Consider the following 20,745-nt stretch of genomic DNA (forward strand, 5'->3'; position numbering starts at 1 on the left):
AGGGTAGCTGTGAGGAACATAAGAGGATAACATTCATAATAGGGCCTTATAAACTGTGAATGGGTAGAGGATTAATGCTACCGAGAGGCTCTAATGCCTGGGTTAGTGACAATCCTTCATCTCTCCTGGGGACACTGGTCAAAGCACACCATCTGCAAAGAAGGCACAGCAGAGCCCCATCCAGGTGCATGGAGCATTTTAAGGTACCTTTGAGGAACAGCATGATTCCCCACTACCTACAGCCACTGCTTGTCATCATAGCTCAGTGTCCTACTTCATACCATGACAGCTAGCCCCTTCCTCCATTGCCAGGTCCTGGGATGGCCTATCTGTCATTGTTTTCTCAGGGAGAGGAGGTGGAGTTAACAAATGAGTACCTAAGACTGGGATTTGATTCTCACTTCTGACACCTACCAGTTGTGTGATACTGGGCAAGTCAACTGACTTGTCTCAAAGTCAACTTCCTCACACATCAAATGGGGTAATTATATCCCACTCCACCCACCAACTGCAAAACAGTATGTGAGCTCATAAAAAATAATGGGCATGTTAAGTCCTTTGCAACTTGTTAAACACTGTCTATATAGAAGTTATTTTAGTAGTCATAATCAGACATTCTGTAGTGTTTGAAGTGAATTTTAGCATGTTCTTTTATAAATCATGCATGTTAAATCAGTGTCAAAATATGGAAATGGTAAAAATAAAGCCATTATTCATGGTCCTGTGTCCCAGGAAGTAAGAACATATCTTATGCTCCTTTCGGATAACTCCTGGGGTGAGAATCATAAAATTAATACTACTAACTTACATTCAGGAAGCCTGTCACTGCCTTCAAAGCCCAAGATTACACAGGCAGTAAATGGCAGGGCCTGGATAAAGTCAAGTTCTTCAGCATTCTGGCCTAGTGCTTGTTTGACCGCAAAGGTGAATGAAAGTGGTAGGAATATTGACATGCAACATTTGGGTTCCACCCAACAAGAATAGTGTATCGAAGTTGCCACTCCTCTTTATGCGACCCAAGACAAATGAAAAATTGGCTCAGAGAATACTTCCAATTGTGCCATTAAAACCAATTCCAACATTTCTGAAAGCATGCAGAAATGTGAGCTACTTTTCTTTTCAAAATTCTAAAAATTTTTTAAAATTCTAATTTGGTTCACAATTCAGTTAAAAAGAAGTCGATCCAGTTTTTTTAAGTGGATAGAAATATACAGACACACCCATGAATGTAGATGTATGTGGTTGTATACATTTCATTTTTATCTCAGTATTTAATAAGTTAAAGGAATTTAGTTAGGTTTTTAATGAAGACCCTATTTCTGGTAGGAGTCCAGTAGGATAAATTAAGAGGCACCAAGAGGAAAAATATTTTGTCCAGGAAGTAAACCTAAAATTGGAATCCATAAATTCAGTCTCCGAGTCAAAACTACCACTTATGGTTGAAAAAAAAACCCAGTGTCCTATTTTCGTACAGACTGCCTCTTCCTTCCCTCATGCCCAAGGGCTTCTCTAGCCTCTTACCTGACTCTCTCTTCTTCGGCCCTCTTCAGAGCAGCATCCCGCTGCAAAACCTTCATGATGGCCTCTTGTTCCTCTTCAGTCAGGAAGCTTAAGTCAATCATTTTGAAAAGTGCATGCAAAAATAATAGCAACAAATGTGACTCAAAATTCTCAGGGCTGAACAACTAAGACTGCAACCAGGAAGATTAAAAGACACAAAAATGAAATATCTTGTTCAGTTCTGCAGCAAAAGTCTTATTTTGGCTCAGCAAAAGTTTAGGGCAGCTGATAGCAAGATCCTAAGTGCTCTTTTCCACAAGGAAGTCTTGGTCTGTGGGATAATGTTGAGAAGAGGCTCTCAGAAGGATGCTGTATTCCTTGCCAGACAGGTCGCTTGTTCCTACGGTAGCTCCCAGCACACTCTTTCTCTGGTTCAGTCTTAGACGCAGTTTATTCTCTCTCTGTATCCGTCATCAATTCATAAGGGGGGGCAGCATCAGAGCATCACCTACCTGGGGAATCATGAGACAGCAAACACCAGACAGTGAGAGGTAGTTCCTATAAGCACTACTCATTACTAAAAGATTTTTAAATGGCCATGCGAGATGGTCTCTGAGATCAAGGAAACCTGTTCAGCCGGCTTCCTGAGCAAATGGTAAATGGGTCATGAAACATGCTTCAACCCAATTCCAGACCGCCAAGATGGAGAACACACAAAAATGCCTGTCAATGTTTAACGATCCACCTGAGTAAAGAATGGTTTCAAAAAGAACTGATTCTCTCTCTGCAAACTCTGGGGATGCTAGGCTAAAAAGTCATGTTGAAGGTCAGTAAGATCAGGAATATGTGATTCCAGTGGTCAGGCAAGAAACTAGAAATAAAAATGTTTAATGCTCACCTCTTTACAAGTAGGAACATTCCACTGTACCATATATGAGCTCCATAATAAGAGGAGAACTAGTATTAGGTAGAGATAGTGTGCAGAAGAGTGAGAATTGTTATTCTTCATCCAGTCCCACTGCTAACCTTTTCTGGGCCTAGAGGAACCTAACAAGCTTGTCTGCCTTCATTTCTCAGGGGAAAAACACCTACCTGTGTGTGTATATAAACTGGGGGAAAGGAAGAGGCAGAATTTCAAAACACTTTACCATCCAAAGTGAGGATTTTTCAATTGCACAATGTGCAAGAATCCTATTTTCTTTGAGGCATCTTCAACACATATGTAATGGGAAGGAAGTGAGAACTGAAGAATGACACAGCTCTACAGAAATTTGGACGTGATCTACTCAAGGTTGGGGCACTTTTAACAAGTGCAGTGCTGCACATACACACTAAAAACCTTCAGTAAATTTTAAAGCAGGCCGGGCACAGTGGCTCATGCCTGTAATCCTAGCACTTTGGGAGGCCAAGGCGGATGGATCACCTGAGGTCATCAGGAGTTCAAGACCAGCCTGACCAACATGGTGAAACCCCGTCTCTACTAAAAAATACAAAAATTAGCTGGGAGTGGTGGCACATGCCTGTAATCCCAGCTACTCAGGAGGCTGAGGCCGGAGAATCGCTTGAACCCGGGAGGCGGAGGTTGCAGTGAGCTGAGATCGCACCACTGCACTCCAGCCTGGGCAACAGAGTGAGATTCCTTATCTAAATAAATAAATAAATAAAATAACAAAATAAAATAAAATTTTAAAGCAGCCCCGCTTAAGAATAAAAGAGTATGTACACTAACGAATAAAATTCATAAAAATTAATTACTTGAAAAACAGAATTACTGGGAAGTTATCCTTCTACCACTTGCTAGCTATAAGCAACTGGGCAAGTTACCAACCACTGTGAAGCCGTTTTCTCATTTGTACTTGACATTAGGATGTTCCTCACAGATTGTAAGGATTAAATGGAATAATGAATATAAAAAGAGTACATGTCTTGCATTCTGTACCAAAAATAGCTACTAAAAATATATTCTAGCTTCCTGAGTTTACACTTTTGTTCCATCCAGCTGAATAAGACTATATTTAGTAGTATGTTTCTTTTGTATTATGTCTCTTTCTGATCTCCCCCCATGAAGTTTGGGCTTCATTGACAGGGAATCTAATGACCTTTGTTTTAATTTCCTCTAGCTCTTTGCATACTGCCCACAGCAATTATTCAAATAAATATTAAGACATTACTTTATTTTCTTTTTAATTTGCATGTGCTTGCATATGCTACTATCTGCTTGTTCATCTTGAAAACTACTTACTCTTCAAGACAGATCAAAGTTACCACCTCCATGAAGCCTTCCGTAACTTCCATACCCCTAGTTAAAGTTGCAGCAGATTCAATGATTATTCCTAACTCTTCACTCCCTCCCTGTAACAGAACTATACTATCATGTTCCCACTAGAGTAAGCAAAGAATTCATCCCTACCCTCCTAATGTTGGGCTTGGCCTGTGACTTGCTTTGGCCAATGGAATGTTAGCAAATGTGGTGCAAGCAAAGGCTGTAAATGTGCTTTTGTGGTTTGACCTGGCTTCTTGTACTCCTGCCACATGCCATGAGAAGAGCTTGTCCCGATTATCCATTGCCTCTTCATCCTGGGTTCCAGAAAGAGATACAAGGACAGACCTGAACCTGACCCCCCTGAAGCAGGAATCCCCTCTGACCTATAGATATAAAAGAAAAAACTAAATATTTGTTGTTGGAAGCCACTGAGGTTTAGGAGTTGTTATACGACACTTGTGCAGCAGGAACCTGCTAATACAAAAACTTTCTCCTCCAAATACACATCGACTGCTGTGATGATCTACTACTCTCAGTCTCTCCTACTTGACTGTGAGTCTCTGAATGTGAACAAATAAACAAATGAGCAAATGAATAAATGAACCTGATCCAAATATACAATATCACCAGGAGATGGCTATCTCAATTCTTTCCTTTCTTTCATGTGCGGTAACTTCCTTAGATCTCAAAGGCTGGCAAGCAAATAGATTTAGGCCACATTCTGGGACCCAGGTTGCCAATGAGGCCTTACACTGCCATTTGGTTGGTTCAGCGTGAGACTTTAAATTCAAGGAGTGGTGGACAGGAAGAAAACAACAACAACAAAAAACTTAGGTCGTCTAGCAGTGGTAACCGGCAGGGTTGCTGAAATGGGCAACATTGGCTTCCACATCTTCAAGTAGAATACAAGCTAACTAGTGCTTCTGTGTCAAAGCCTCTAAGGGTTAAAATTTCTCCCTTAAAATAGGCTGTTAGTGAGGCAAAGGGCAATGTTCCCACTTTACAAAGGAGTGAGGGGCTGGAACCCTTTTCTTTTAATTGGGTAGGCAGGAGTCAGTGCCCAACCAAACTGTAGGAGAGCCCTCAGAGGGCAATCAAGACTCTTCAGTATGAGGTGCTCACCCAACTCCTAATATTCTGGACTATGTCCAGCATGGGAGCTAATCAAACATTTCCCTCACTCGCTTGACCAAGATTTATTGAGGGCCTGGCACTATTCTAAGCACTGGAGGTGCAGCAAGGGAACAAGATAGAAAAACTTCCCGCCTTTGTGGAGTTCATATGCCAATGGATGGAAATGATGATCAAACTAAATAATAAAAATAAAATAAGTTTTTGAATGCCAAATAAATTATAACACATTGGAAGGCGATGAGAACTATGGAGGAAAACAAAAAAGGGAAGGGAGGAGAGTAGTAACTCAGGGAGAATTGGAATTTTAAAGAGAGTGGTTAGAGTAGGCCTCATTGAGAAGGTGATATTTGAACAAAAATGTGACAGCGATGAGGAAACAAGTCATGCAGATATCCCAGGGTCCTGAGGTGGGAGATGTCTGGCACATTCAAGAAATGGCAAGGCAGTCAGCGCTGGTACACCAGAGTGCCCCAGGAGAGCAGGAGGAGAGGAGGCCGGAAAGGACACGGGTTAGACTGTATTAGGCCTTGGGAGGACAGTAAGACTTCTGGCTTTTACTCTGAGATGAAGCAGCATTAAGGAAAGCCAGACAAAAAGGCAGCAAACATTTACTTGCTCCCTTTTACACATGTGGCGCTGTACATACATCTCACGGAATCCTCACAAAGACACTCTGAGGTAGGTCTTATTTATTGAGACAGGATCTGGCTCTGTTGCCCAGGCTGTAGTACAGTGACACAATTTCAGCTCACTGCAACTTCCACCTCCTGGGGTTAAGCAATTCTCATGCCTCAGCCTCCGAAGTAGCTGGAATTACAGGCACCCACCACCATGTCCAGTTAATTTTTGTATTTTTGGTAGAGTTGCAGCTTTGCCACATTGTCCAGGCTGGTCTTGAACTCCTGGCTTCAAGTGATCTGCTGGCCTCGGCCTCCCAAAGTGTTGGGATTACAGGCGTGAGCCACCACACCCAGCCCAAGGTAGGTCTTATCTGTGTTTTTCACACAAGGAGAGTGAGGCTGAGGGGGGCATTCACCACCAAGCTTATGTCTGACTGGCATTTGCTGATGGTTGTGTCAGAACAAGCCAACCCAATGTTGACATCTCATTTAATTCTCCTCTCCACACAGATTCCTCCAATCAGCGAGGCAGAACAAAACCCCTCTCTCTGTGGACCCTCATTCTCTGCTTAAGCATAAGGAACTCACCAGCCCAGAGCTGGCAGTCAGAATGGGGGCAACCTCAATGCTAAATTGTGAGGGATGAATTTTGGCCACTACAGTGTCTTGCATTCTCACCAGAGCCTCACAATAACCTCAGTAAGAAAGGGAGGGTAGGAGTGAATACACCCATTGTTCACAGATATTACTGATGTGTTCACAGGAGGACCTCCTGCGGCAAGTTTTCCTTGGGTTCAGCCTCTCCTACCCATCCTCCATTCAGCATGATGCTGAGTCATTTTTCTAAAACCCAGTTCTGACCAAGCTACATTCTCAGGCTTAAAATCCTTCACCAACTTCCCACTGACCATTGACTAAAACTCAAAATCCTTAAGTGGCCTGTAGGACTCTCCACGAACTAGCACCTGCTTTACTCTCCAAGCTCTTTTCCTTAGGCTCCAGCCCTTCTGAAATTTTCCAGTTCTTCTTGCCTTCAGGCTTTTGTATGTGCTGTTCCTTCATCCTGGAACACCATTTCCCTGTTAATACCTGTTAGGTCTCAAGTTACATGTCACTTACTGCACAAAAGTCTTCCCTAACCCCTCCAAGCCCCTCCTATGTGCTCAATTAGAACCTGACTTCATCAGTCACAGTACTTATTACACGGTCTCAAATCGCTACCTACTCATGTTTGTCTCTTGCCAGTTTATGAGCAAGGTCTGTGTCTCCCAGTGATTTGTATCCCCAGCTCTTGCCACTGTCTTGCCTCTACTAGGCACTCAAGGATTCATGAAAAAAAAAAAAAAAAGATGAACACAGGTGGAAGGGGATTGAGTTTCCATTTCCCCCTGAACATGAACATAGCTCTAGGGTCCATAAATGAAAAACTAGGTCCATATTATTCAATGTATTCCAGCTCTAGATCTTTCACATCATTCTGTGGTTTGACTAAGTAGAATGACTTCTCTAAGTCTTGATTATCTCATGCATATGATGGGTATATTCTCTTCCTTGTGGAGATTACTGTGAGGCTCTGGTGAGAATTCAGGACACTGCAGAGGACAAAGAAGGATAAGGAGCAGCGGTAGAAACAGCAGCACAAAGAGAAATTGGAGGACTTCAAATGTGGACTGTGCTTAATTCATATTTTCCATGTGTCAGCCTTGCCATGCCACATCTATGAATGCCAATACTCTTCTTGTCAACTATCCAAAAGTTAAGCTGGAGAGAAAAACTAAGGCCCCAAATAGTTGATGCTTGCCTTTGATGGCAACAAAGAGTGGATCTGGGCTTCTGACCCTAATTCCAATTAAAATTCTAATCCCAGGTTAAAGTCTAATTAACAACAAAATTTCCTTCCCAGCAGGCTCTGCTGCAAGGAGGGGCCCAGATAGCACAGATAGCATCTTCTCCTTTTCCAGACAGGGTTGTTGTACCAAAGCCTACACAGATCACCCAGGGAAGGAGTGTAAAACTTACATAAGTGGTGACTCTCACATGATGAGGATTTCAGAAGACAGGCAAATTGTTCTGACAGTCCCATGACATCAAGAATGAAGGCTTAAAAAAAAAAAAAAAAAAAAAAAAAAAAATCTGGGCAGCAACAGAAGAGCAGTAACAAATATGCTTGAGTTGGGGAGAATGCCACCAGACAAAAAAGCCCTGATCAACAGGAAGGCTCATCTCACCGGAACACTTATGAAACCATCGTGCATAAAACTAAATGCTTTGTAAACTTCCTAGGATCACAGCAGCATCAAAGGATGGATGGAAGGAGAAGCCAAAGATGGAACAAATTGAATGTGACAATCAGAGAGTCTTTGCTCACCTACCTCTCAGCAGAAAGATTTCTCTCCAGTGTACCAGCCCAGTGATCATCAGATCACACTGCCAGGACATCCATGCCCAAAGCTGCTAACTGCACAGCTGGGCTGCTCTGCTGCTCTGCTGCTCAGGCTCACTTGGTTGGACTTGCCCCTAAGTTCTTCCCATTGGCTCCATTTTACCCTCCCCTCTTGAACCACATTTAATTTATTCTCCCTCACACATAATAGTTTACAAAAAAGATGTCATGCTCTCCCCACCTCTTCTTAGTTGAGGGGAAGAAAAACTTCGTTGTTCCCTCAATTGTTCCTCACATGTTTTCTAAGCCTCTCGTGATCTTGGTCATTTCTCTCCAGACTGAAAAAATGAGCAGGTGGTGCTAAGCCCTTTACACATATTTCAGTTTAACCACTCTGACCACCATGCAGGTAGGTATTCTCCACATCCCATGGATGAGAACACTGGGGCTCAAGTTAAATAACTTGCCTAAGGCCACTCAACCAGAATGTGATTTGACCCAAATCTTAATCCAAAGCTTAAGATTCTGAAGCCACTATTTTTCATCTTCCACTGCATCACTAGTCCCCTATTTCTCAGAGAGATCACACAGCTGGTTAGGGGCAAAGATGAGACTAGAACCCAAATTTCCTGATTCCTAGACAATTCTCTTTTCACCCTGCTGTTCCTCCCTCTGTACATTTGACTTTGTCATTTCTCATGGGCAACATGCATCAGCCCTCAAGGCATGGCATGCTCTTCTAAGGACAACTTGTTAGGAATTAGAAAATGATCAGGCCCTTTGGGTTTGACTTATGGATAGACATGGAAAAGAGAAAAAGCATGAGATAGAGGGGAAAAAAGGCATCTGTGTCACCATGCAGGTATTTATACATGCCTACTAGCCTCTTAGAATGGTATCAATCCCTCGAACCAGAAACCATTACTAAAAGAACCTACATTTTATATGCTTAAGCCCAATCAAAATGTTTTGTAATATGCGTACACAGAAATGTGTTTATATGAAAAGCAAACTTTGTCCACGCACAGTTGGGTAACAATGCTACATGAATATTTTGTTTCTGTATAGTCAGAGCCTTCAGTGCTCTATTTTTAAAAAACACATAAATTACTTCAGTGTAATGTGTTGCTTAAATGGGGCTTCTTGAGAGGAAGGAATTGTCTTGTGACTGGTTCAAGGTAGCCTCTTAAAAAATAATAGCTGAATGAACAAATACAATGAACTTCTTTATAAAGAAGTGAACAAATGAAAGGATATAGATAGAATAAGAAAGGATAAGCTATCCAATAATAGGTTGTCTTTTTTTGTTTTTTTTTTTTTGTTTGTTTGTTTTTGAGACAGAGTCTCACCCTGTCACCCAGGCTGGAGTGCAATGAGTGCAATGGTGTGATCTCTGCTCACTGCAACCTCTGTCTCCCAGGTTCAAATGATTTTCCTGCCTCAGCCTCCCGAGTAGCTGGGATTATAGGCACCTGCCACCATGCCAAGCTAATTTTTGTATGTTTAGTAGAGACGGGGTTTCACCACATTGCCCAGGCTGGTCTCAAACCAGGTAGGCCACAGAGATTTAGGAAGGAGATAAAATGAGGCTAGCCTTGAAGGCTGCATTAGAGAAGGAAGTGGGCATTCTGGGCAAGAGCACTGGACCCTGAAACCATAAAGGTGTTCAAAAAGAAGGCTGGTAACTGGAGTACAGGGTGTAAATGGGGCAAGTGACCAAGGTTGGACCCCAAGAGGCCTTAAGTGTCAAGGGGGGGAATTTGAACCTGAATTTTTCATGCTTGCCAGTCTTGATAAATGTGCTAGAACCACCCTTTTAATCTATATTTTCTGGATCAGGATTCTAAGAAACAAAAACAGTCAAGAAAGAAAGGATCTGAGGAAATGGGCCGCTGAAAGTTCATTTTAAACTTCATACCTGGGCTGAAAATTCAAATCATATGTAGAAGACAGATGGCACTCTACAAAAGGGGTGACTTGTCTTTAATAACATATCACTAAGGACTTTAAGCCACATAGAAAAGAGTTCTGATATTGCAGGGAGCTGCTGCAAAAGCCACCATATCCATGGGCTTTTATTAACTACACAGCTTGTGAAGCACCAAAAGGCTTGCCTAAGTTCAAAATACCAGAGAGAAACCTTTCTCCTTGGAATGGCAGCATTCACCCCAGGCCCAGATCTCATTCTGGAAGAGGGTAATTTGTATGTACCAAAAGTTCTGATAATGTATGCAGTCCCCTCCCTCAGAGAGTTTAGATTCTGGAAAGGAGGGCACATACCGAACAAGCCCAAGAAGTCCCACAGAGCAGAAGGGCAGTGGGCTATAAAATTTTTAACCAGAGGATTTAATGTACTCTTGGGGAGCCAGGGAAGGCATCTTTGAAGAAAAGTACGATCTCTGTCAACAGCACACTCTATAGTGACATCTAAATTGGGAGTGCCATCACTTTCATTATATTCATGATTGCCTCAACAGCCAGCAGTATTCAAATCTGGCTGATCAGCAGCAGATTCCCAGACATTGCTCAAGGCTTACTGAACCAAACTCTTTAGAGCTGATGTTCAGGAATCTGCATTTTCTAAAATGTTCCCACATGATGTGGATGCTTGGCCAACTTTGGGAATCACAATTATAAAGGATTCCCAATATGTCAGGAATGGCTGATGACTGGATGGAGCACAGCAATTACTCAAAGTTAAACATGCATATTTGTAACAATTGTTTTCAGCTGTTACAAGAGAACACACATGAAATAAATTAACAGTCAAATCATAGAGTCATAACCAATTCTTTGCATGGATGAGGAATCTGTGATGAAAAAGGTTGTAGAGCAATTGCTTAAGGTCACACAACTGCCTAATGTTGGAGCTAGGACATGCAGAGATCTCCTTTACCCTCTAGGACATATACAATTTCAACATAAATAAGGATTTGCAAACTGGCTAATAAATGGTTTGGGCTGCATTTCACAGCACCCCTGAAAGTCAAACACTGATAACAGCCCAAATTACAGATGAATACCAGATTTAATTATTTTCTAGGTTTCAAATTCAAAGGAAAGGAGTGGAAGAACTAGCTGATTTATTAACTAGGCTGGAATTAAACTCAGGATCATAAAGTTAACTGAACTGTAGCTATTGCCAGCTCAGACTTTAAAAGGACCACAGAAAGACTCAAAGTGAGAAAGCCTCACTTTTGGTACAATCATGTACATTCCTAACCAGACTGGGAATGAGGGACTCTCCCCAAATGTACTAACTCAGAGGTTACAAAAACTGGCTATACATTAGCATCATCTGAAAAGACTTTTCTAAAAACACCAATGCCCAGGTCTCTTCATCCTCCCTTTCCCTACAACAATTCTTATTTAAATGGCCTGGGGTGAGACTCCCACCTAGGATATTTTTCAGAATGGTACCTAGATGATTGTAAGATGCAGCCAGAATTAAAACGATTTAACCGGTTCTCTCCCACTTCTAGCTTCTGCTCAAATCCAGGGCCTATAGATGAAGCAAGCAAGGCACCCAGAGCACAAAATATAAAGAGGCAAGGTCACGTGAGCTCAGCACTCTGCACCTGCGGCACTCTGAGAATGAGTGTCTCCTTAAGAGTAAGACACCCAGGGCACATAATTAAAAAGACACTCACGTCAGGGAGCATCAGCACTTGCATGACCTTGTCTCCAAAAACTTTGTGCTCTAGGTACTTTACCTGCCTCACCCTAGTCCCAGACCTGCTCAATTCCATCTGGTCAGGCCAAATTGCCCCATTAAAGATGCATCAAGCCCCTACTGTGTGCAAGATCTTCCTTGATCCTCTCCATCCTCTAAAGAGACACTGATTTTGAAACTGATACAGGTAAATAATGTCTGCCATATTCATTTTCTATACCCCCAGTAGAAGAAGTGTTGTCATACAGTAGAATGCACTTGTAGCTTTGGAGTCAAAAGATAATTGGAAGTGGATTAATCTATTAGTTCTTTGGCAGTTTCCCTAATGACTCTCATTTGTTTCTTCATCTATTCAACATGGGCAGCAAAACAGATCTACCTTACAGGATTACCATGAGGATGACATTATATTGTAAGTAAAATGGCCTGGGACAAAATAAGTGCTCCATAAACACCTAATGACAATAAATAAATCCCCAACATTTCACTAACTCAATCACCTTTCCATTCCATTATAAGGTTGGAGTATTACTGCTGCTACCTTTTCTATTTACCTCACTAGACTGTTTCCTATCCTCTAACCTCCCACACCATTTTAAGAATGAGTCAAATTCTTGGTTTCTGCAAGCACACACACTCCCACCCCCCACTGCAGAGACCTTTGAGGAGAGTTTTTTAAATCTTCTAAATTTGAGATGGTGTATTGGTAGGAGAAAAGTTGGGTGAAAGGATCTCATTCTTCAAACACAAGAATTCCCTTAAATTTTTCCATCTTAGGCCTGGACCCCAACTTCAGAGAATCAAAAAGCCAAGAGTTTGATATCTTGGTCTCTAGTTCTGCAGTAACAGCCCTCCTCTAGCTTCTTCCAGTAGTAGGCAGAAAGGCTTTGGTATCCTGTGTCTCTAGCACATAGCAGGGTACCTGGCATACAGCAAGTGCCTCATTTATTGAGTAAATGAAGAAAAGGAAAAAAGATCAGAAAGAAAAAAAGCAAAACAATTCAATGGAATATAGAAAAGGCCAAAAAAAGGGCTGTACAAAAAAGTTTGACAAGTCATCTTCCATAAATATATTAATTCTATGGTAGGCAGAATAACGGTCCTCCAAAGATGTCCACATCCTAATCTCTGGAACCTAAAGATATGCTGCCTTACATGGTAAAAGAAACTTTGTAGATATCATTGTTAAGAATCTTGTGGGGAGATTATCCTAGATTATCTAATGAGGCCCAATATAATCACAAGGTCCTTATAAGAAGGAATTAGGATAGTCAGAAGGAGAGACATGAGATATGAGGATGAAAATGTTGGAGGGATGTGTTTTGAAGATGGAGGAAGGGGCCATGAGCCAAGGAATGCAGGCAGCCTGTAGCAGCTGGAAAAGGCAAGGAAACAGATCCTCCCCTAGAGCCTCCTGAAGGAACTCAACTCTGTTGATCTCTTGATTTTAGCCTGTAAGATCCATTTCAGACTTCTGACTTCTAGAACTGTATAAGTTTGTGTTGTCTTAAGCCCCAAGTTCATCCCAGCAGTAACAGAAAATTAATACACAGTCTGAGGACACAATGTTACTTATTCATCTCTGAGTCCATCTCTGAGTTGTGCCAGACCCCTATTGACTCCAACAAGGATGGCACCCAGTTTAAAAGGCTGAAGAAGAGACCCAAAGCCTGCAAATGAAACATGAGGTTTTATCCAGGTCTTATATGCAGGGGAGAGAGTCCAGTGGCAGCAGGCTGGACAGAATAACCACACAGGCCCGTGGTGGTAGGCTGGGCAGAAGAACCACAACCACTTGCAAAAACACACAGTTTATACAGCATTTTCACTTAGCACCCTTCCCCTAACAACCTCCACCTGGCAACCATCATTTAATCCAAAACAAAGGACCTCATTTCACAGGACAGTTGGGGACTCAGACATTCCTCATAGATAAGGAATAGATCTCCAGGTTGGCCATTCCCAGATTCATTAGCTCAGAACTCTGAACACACATTCAGGTAAATCTGCCATACAGTCATGCGCAGGGTGTGCTCCATCTTTACACACTTCAGAGAGCAGGGGAGAAGCACACTGGATCTCTTTGTGATCATCAGTGTTCAATACAACTCTTAAAATGGAAACTTGGCAAGACCCACTGTCTTTGGTTAATGAATGTAAATGAATGTAAACAACTATTTATCCCAACCAACAGTAATAAAGTAATAAATTAGTATTTCTTTCATTAGCATAAGTTACATGCTGTTAGTTTAATGTCACTGAGTTCTAGCTCAGACAACTGTTGTTTCAGAGCTTGGGGGGCAAAGCTCACGTTTATTCCATCCTGTTTAGACACCCCATGCTGTGGATTCTCCTTCATTCTTTGGTTGTGTATGCAACAGAATTCCCTTGCTTTCAAGGCATTCCTTGAACCACTTTTACGCTATAGGAGAAACTAGCCCTTTTTCCTCAGTATAGTTGGCAGTTTCATGAAGGAAAAAGAATGTAAGATTTAAACTCACAAGATCTGGTTTGAAATCTAATAACTCACTTACTAGCTTGGTGACCACAGACAGCATTTGCTTGAGCCTTAGTTGCTCATCTCTAAAATTCAGACTAACCACTGCCTACCCTCTTTGCTGAATCACTACAGGGAGCTGATGAGACCATGTATGGAAAGACATTTTGTAAAGTGCAAAACATTATACAATTATATTTATACTTTTTTTTTTTTTTTTTTTTTTTTGAGACAGGATCTTGCTCTGTCACCCAGGCAAGAGTACAGTGGCACAATCTCAGATCACTGCAAACTCCGCCTGCTGGGCTTAAGTGATCCTCCCATCTCAGCTTCCCAAGCAGCTGGGCCTACAGGCACATGACACCACACCTGGCTAATTTTTTTATTTTTTGTTAGAGACAAGGTTTCATCATGTTGCCCAGGCTGGTCTCGAACTCCTGAGCTCAAGCCACTCGCATTGGCCTCCCAAAGTGCTGGGATTACAGGCACGTGCCCAGCTGATCCATTCTCCTTCTAACATAGCATGATCTCTAAGCAGATACCCATAAATTTGGGTAAAAGGAAAGGTTCACAGTACAGTCTAGAAGAAATGAAGAATGCTTTTACTTCACCTGCCTTCAGATATATAGTTCCTGAGACACAATAGGAAGTAGTATTCTACTTGTAGATAACAAATAGCCACAAGCATGCTCCCATTGAAGAAGTCTTAAGGAATATCTGACCTGCTATCTATGAGGTCCTATAAGGTGATATTAATGAGTAAAAGGTGCTATTACATGGTAGTTACACCAGTCAGTCAGTACCAACTCTGCCCAGGCATTATGTCTCTGAATCTGCAAAATCCAGTCATCCTTCATGATAGTTGTCATATTCCAGAAGGACCTTCACTATGTGTATGAAGGCAGGACAATGACCAACCATATCTAAAACTCCATTTAACATTAAATATCAAAATGGACAGCAACCAGCCCAGCCCCAGTTTTGTCCCCTTACTTATATCTCAGGCTAGCCTGAGCTCAGACACAGTACAATGCCTCACAGAAGGATAAAAGCCCTAATGAACAAATTTCATAAAATATTCAGCTGGCCTTTTGGAGAAAAACAGCTGGAGCTAACCTTAGGAATTCCACTAATTCCCCCTACCACACAGCCTAAAAATAGCCACAGAGCATTTCTTGCTAGTGATGGCCTTTCCTTTAAAGGAAATAATATGCAAAAGGCATGCTGGGGTCATTAGCCCAAACCATGCAGTCCCCATGATAAATCCTTGGCCAAATGTTCCTATGAGAATCTGCCTTCATAAGGTCAACACTGAAATTTCCTTGGGAAGGTTCCCGGCTCCCTACTTTCCACTGTATAAGAGACATAGGTTATCAGCCACTAATTCCCTGCATGGCCATGAGGGTTTCACTTCCCTTTCCTTGGTCTCGGTTTCCACATCTGCAAAAATAAGAGGGCTCAATTCTGACCTCTAAGGTCTTCTGCCGGTGTAAGACTCCCTGGGAGGTACAGTGAATGGCTTCACTGTCTTCAGGATAAAATTCAAACCACTCAGGGTTACATTAGCCCCTCCATATCTACACCCTGACTTCCTTTCCATTTCTTCCTACATGGTACCTTGAGGTTCTTTAAACTTACCTTTCACACCTCTGTCTTTGGAACATGCAGCTCCTTTTGCCTGCAAGGTCTTTTTCCAGCTTCTTAAATTCCTAGTCATCTTTCAAGACAGAGTCCAGGTGTCACCTCCTTTTGGAATATGAGTCTAGTCCCTTCCTGATAAGTGGAGTTAGAGTCTCCTCCTCTTTGCTCTCACAGGACTCGGCATTATATAGCAACTGTCTGTTTCCTCATCAGTCTTCTTTATCAGCCTGAGCTCTCTTGGAAGGAGGAGACACCATCTTCATCTCCTCTATATTTTCCAACACCCATGCCTGCCACTCAATGTTTGGTGATATTGTTCCAAATTCCATCAAAGTACCACATTCATTTTATAGTGGTATTCCAAAAGACCAGAAATGTATTTTTTCAATAAATGTTTTCTCTATTCAAAAAAGAAAGTAAACTATATCTAAGCCTTTGCCTTATTAGGAAAAAATATATAGCTATTCAGATTTGTAATGTAATCTTTGCAGAGTTGAAAATATATATTAAATTTGTCCCTGAGAAACCTCTCTTTAAACCAACTAAACCATAGTTCTTAAAAAGGCAATTCAAAGTTAGAAATGATGTCCAGCTATGTGGTTTTTTTATTTTACCCAAAGGAAGGAAAATCTCTAGAAGGAATAAATTATACACTAAACTTTCTGAAAATTCTCAAGCCCTGGAAATTCAGATGAAAGGCAGCAAGGAAAAATGTGATATTACATAGAAAACCAAAAAGCCTTGTTCACTACTAACATTAAAAGTTATATGCATGTATTAGAAGAAATAAAAAACTAAATTAATGCAATTAATTGGTAAGACTTGAATTTTATTGAAGAATTAGAGAAGGAAATGGCATTTAATCTTTCTCCAATACCTTTTTAAATTTTTACACACATTTTCTCTACACCATAAGGCAAACCAGTAAAGTGGTCACCATCATCTGCATTTTACCAATGAGGAAACTGAAGTTCATGGATCTTAAGGGACTTCATTAAATTCATATTGCTTCTAAGCAACAGTTGGGATTTGAACTCAGGTCTACCTATCTCCAAAGTTCTGACATAACAGGAAGAGAAAAAGGAAAGGGGGAAGAAAGGTGCAGGTACACAGTGCCCTGCAAAGGAACCCAAAGATGCAAACAGGAGCTGGGGTTTTCCCTCAAACCCCGACACACCCCAAATACCAAGCTTTGCAAGATAGAACGTTGTTAAACTTGATGTGAAATGAGATCAGTTACAAAGGAATTTTTATTCTTTACATGATCCCAATTTAGAAGCTTATATAAATAAAGCGTGGAGAGCAGGCAGAAAGCATGATGTTATAGCATCAGCAAATCTATTTCTCCTATACCCTCATGAACAACAAAATCCTTGCATTGATCTGGGCAAGAACTTTATAGTATTAATCAAACCTTAAACCCCTCCAAAGGCAGGCACAAATGATCACTGGTACTTCATAAGTTAGAGTCAGCCTGTGCCCTGCCTAGAGGTGCAGCTGAAGATCTGGGTTCTGGTCTTCGCTCTGCTGCTAAAAACCGAAACTCTTTGTTTCACTCATCTCTCTGGGTGACTCCACCTGTAAAATGAGGCATTTGGACTCTGATCTGTCAGCTGCCTTCCTTTTTTTTTTTTTTTTTTCTTCTTAGGGACATAAAATCAAATGACAAAATGAATGCCAACACCATCACCAAGCTAGCTTAGGGAGAAAGAGATGAATAGGCAGACTATTGGAGAAAAATGTCACCCTGCTGCCCAGCGCAAAGCCTTTTTAGAAACGAAACACTTTTCATAAGACATTGCTACAGAGAAGGAGAGAATGATAATTAGGAAAATAGGGTATAAAACCTAACAAAAATCTTTCTTTTCTTCTTTCTGTACCTCCCTCCCTCCTTCTTTAATGACAGTATCCTGTTTGGGATTAAGCTAGGCACAATGGGTACAACTATTAAGTCCTAAGACCTGGTTCCTGTTGTGAAGAAGATATTGGCCCACAGCAATAATAACAGCTCCCATTTGTACAATGTTGGGGGTTTACACTGTACTGTAGCACATGCACTCTTCACAACTCTTCTTAGAAGGTAGGTAGAGCAGGTAGGAGTAAGTATCATCATCATAATCCCCCATTTATTTATTTATTTATTTAGAGACAGAGTCCCACTCTATCATCCAGGCTAGAGTACAGTGGCTCAATCTTGGCACATTCCAGCCTCTGCCTCCTGGGTTTGAGTGATTCTCCCACCCCAGCGTCCAGAGTAGCTGGAATTACAGGCATGTGCCACCGCACCTGGCAAATTTTTGTATTTTTAGTAGAGATGGGTTTCACCATGTTGACCAGGCTGATCTTGAACTCCTGACCTCAAGTGATCCACCCGCCTCAGCCTCCCAAAGTGCTGGGATTACAGGTATAAACCACCATGCCCAACCCACCCTTTTATTGATATGAAAACTGAAGTTCAGCAAGGTTAAGCGGCATATCCAAGGTCACATAGGTGTTAAGTGACAGAGCTGAGAACACATTTGTAAAGGAAGGGAAGAACTAAAAACAATGGGTGCTATGGTTTGCATGTTTATCCCTCCAAATCTCATATTGAAATTTAATCCCAATGATGGAGGGAGGGCCCAGTGGCAGGTGTTTGGGTGATGGGGGTAAATCCCTCACAAATAGATTAATACTCTCCTTCAGAAGATGAGAGAGTCCTTACTCTATTAGTTCCCTTGAGAGCTTGTTGTTTTAAAAAAAGCCAGCCACTTCTCTCACCTTTTGCTTCCTCTCTCTCCAAGTGATCTCTGCACAGCTGGCTCCCCTTCTGCCTTCCTCTAGGAGTGGAAGCAGCTGAAGGCCCTCACCACATATAGACGCCCAATCTTGAACTTCCCAGCCATCAGAATCATGAGCCAAATAAACCTTTCATCATCATCATCATTATTATTATTATTATTACACTTTAAGTTCTGGATTACATGTGCAGAGTTTTGTTACATAGGTATACACGTGCTATGGTGGTTTGCTGCACCCATCAACCTGTCATCTACATTAGGTATTTCTCCTAATGTTATCCCTCCCCTAGCCCCAACCTCGCAACAGGCCCCGCTGTGTGATGTTCCCCTCCCTGTGTCCATGTGTTCTCATTGTTCAACTCCCACTTATGAGTGAGAACATAGAGTTTGGTTTTCTGTCCTTGTGACAATTTGCTGAGAATGATGGTTTCCAGCTTCATCCATGTCCTGCAAAGGACATGAACTCACCCTTTTTCTGTGGCTGCACAGTATTCCATGCTGTATATGTGCCACATTTTCTTAATCCAGTCTATCATTGGTGGACATCTGGGCTGGTTCCAAGTCTTTGCTATTGTAATAGTGCCGCAATAAACATGCGTGTGCATGTGTCTTTATCATAGAATGATGTATAATCCTTTGGGTATATGCCCAGTAATGGGATTGCTGGGTCAAATGGTATTTCTGGTTCTAGATCCTCGAGGAATCACCACAAACCTTTTTTTAAAAAATAAATTACCCAGCCTCAGGTATTTATTTACAGCAACACAAAATGGACTAAGACAATGGGGTGTATTTAAGTGTCAGCTGTGTGGTTAGAGGGGTAGTGAAGAGATCAGGGCAAAAACCAGGGTGAGGTAAGACTTAACCTGAGCTTTGCACAGGGGGAAAGATTAAGACAAGTCATATACCAACTCACTGAATTCAATGCAGAAGACAGCATAGTACAGCTTTGGAGAGGGTGGAGTACCGGAAAACAAAAGGACATCTATTTTCATACATACACAAAAGAGCACTGTCTTTCATTGAAGAAGTGGACACTCTTTAGTCACTTTAGTAATTACCATGCGTATGCTCTGCATATTTTTCTTGGTAGCAGAAATGGGTGGCCCCAAGCCCTACGTTTCCCTTGGCACTAACAGTAAGTATCAGGAAGAGGTTAAGGACGTGTGATCTGTACCATAAGTGAAGGTGAAAACAACTAATCTTGGCACTCTTGACCATTACCAAAAGTATCTGAGCTAATGGGCCTTTTAGTCAAGATATTCCTCTCTGCAGGTGTGACTAATCACATGCCTGTACAGCAAGCCTACCTTCCCAGACTGCATTCATTGCTACCTACACTCAATAATGTAATTAATGAGCATCCTGAACCTGTTTCTGAGGCACGAAGAGAGAGGAGGGGAATGGCTGGGAAGATTTCAAGGTGAACATAGAGCATCAAAATTATAGAAGGGATTATAAAACAGGCCCAGGCTCTGTACACTAACAGAATGGGATTTAAGCACACTCCCCCTCCCTCCACCAAAAAAGAAAAAGAAAAAAATTACCAAAAAACAGGAATTGGGACTCTGGAATCAGGCAGAGGTCCTTCACAGAGGAGGCTTCAGATATAAGAAGAATAAAACTTAGGTCAAAGGAATCCTAAGGTTTCACTTAGCAGAATTATAGGTCTTCTTTTTTTTTTTTTTTTTTTTTTTTTTTGAGACTGAGTTTTGCTCTTATTGCCCGTGCTGGAGTGCAGTGGCATAATCTCAGCTCACTGCAACCTCCAAATCCTGACTCAAGTGATTCTCCTGCCTCAGCCTCCCAAGTAGCTGAGACTACAAGTGCCCACCACCATGACGGCTAATTTTTGTATTTTTAGTGAAGATGGGGTTTCACCACGTTGGCCAGGTTAGTCTCAAACACCTGACCTCAGGAGATCTGCCCACCTTGGCCTCCCGAAGTGCTGGGATTACAGGACCACGCCCAGCCGGTCTTACTTCTTACTAGTGAGACTTTAGTCACCCTGCAGATTCCAATTTATTTTCATTAAGTAACACTTAAAACAATTTCACTAAGGGTTCTGAGATGAAATTCGCAGGTATAATTCACACAATGTAGGTTATGATAAGATTAAACAATCCTCCCTCACCTTTACCCCATCCCCTCAGCCCACAAAGCAACTAGCAAGCAGTGGGGATGGGGTAGAGGCCAGGACTATTTGATAGTGTTAACCAAGAGGGGTTTAGGAGTTTGGACTTGAAGCTGAAAG

General features: G+C 41.7%; 1 protein-coding gene across 9 annotated transcripts in view; it reads right to left on the reverse strand.

Annotated features, from left to right (window-relative positions):
• SYTL2 (synaptotagmin like 2) overlaps positions 1 to 20,745 on the reverse strand; it is a 120,240-nt gene that overhangs the window by 61,612 nt on the left and 37,883 nt on the right. For all 9 annotated transcript variants that reach the window (XR_003306677.1, XM_023209262.2, XM_023209260.2 and 6 more), the window contains exon 2: positions 1,522 to 2,012. Coding sequence is in view for 8 of the 9 variants with exons in the window: in XM_023209262.2 (XP_023065030.2) it covers positions 1,522 to 1,622 (101 nt within the window). In the remaining variant the exon portion in view is untranslated. The remainder of the gene's footprint in view (positions 1 to 1,521; positions 2,013 to 20,745) is intronic.

This window comes from Piliocolobus tephrosceles, chromosome 13 (assembly GCF_002776525.5).
Source record: "Piliocolobus tephrosceles isolate RC106 chromosome 13, ASM277652v3, whole genome shotgun sequence".
Taxonomy (NCBI): domain Eukaryota; kingdom Metazoa; phylum Chordata; class Mammalia; order Primates; family Cercopithecidae; genus Piliocolobus; species Piliocolobus tephrosceles.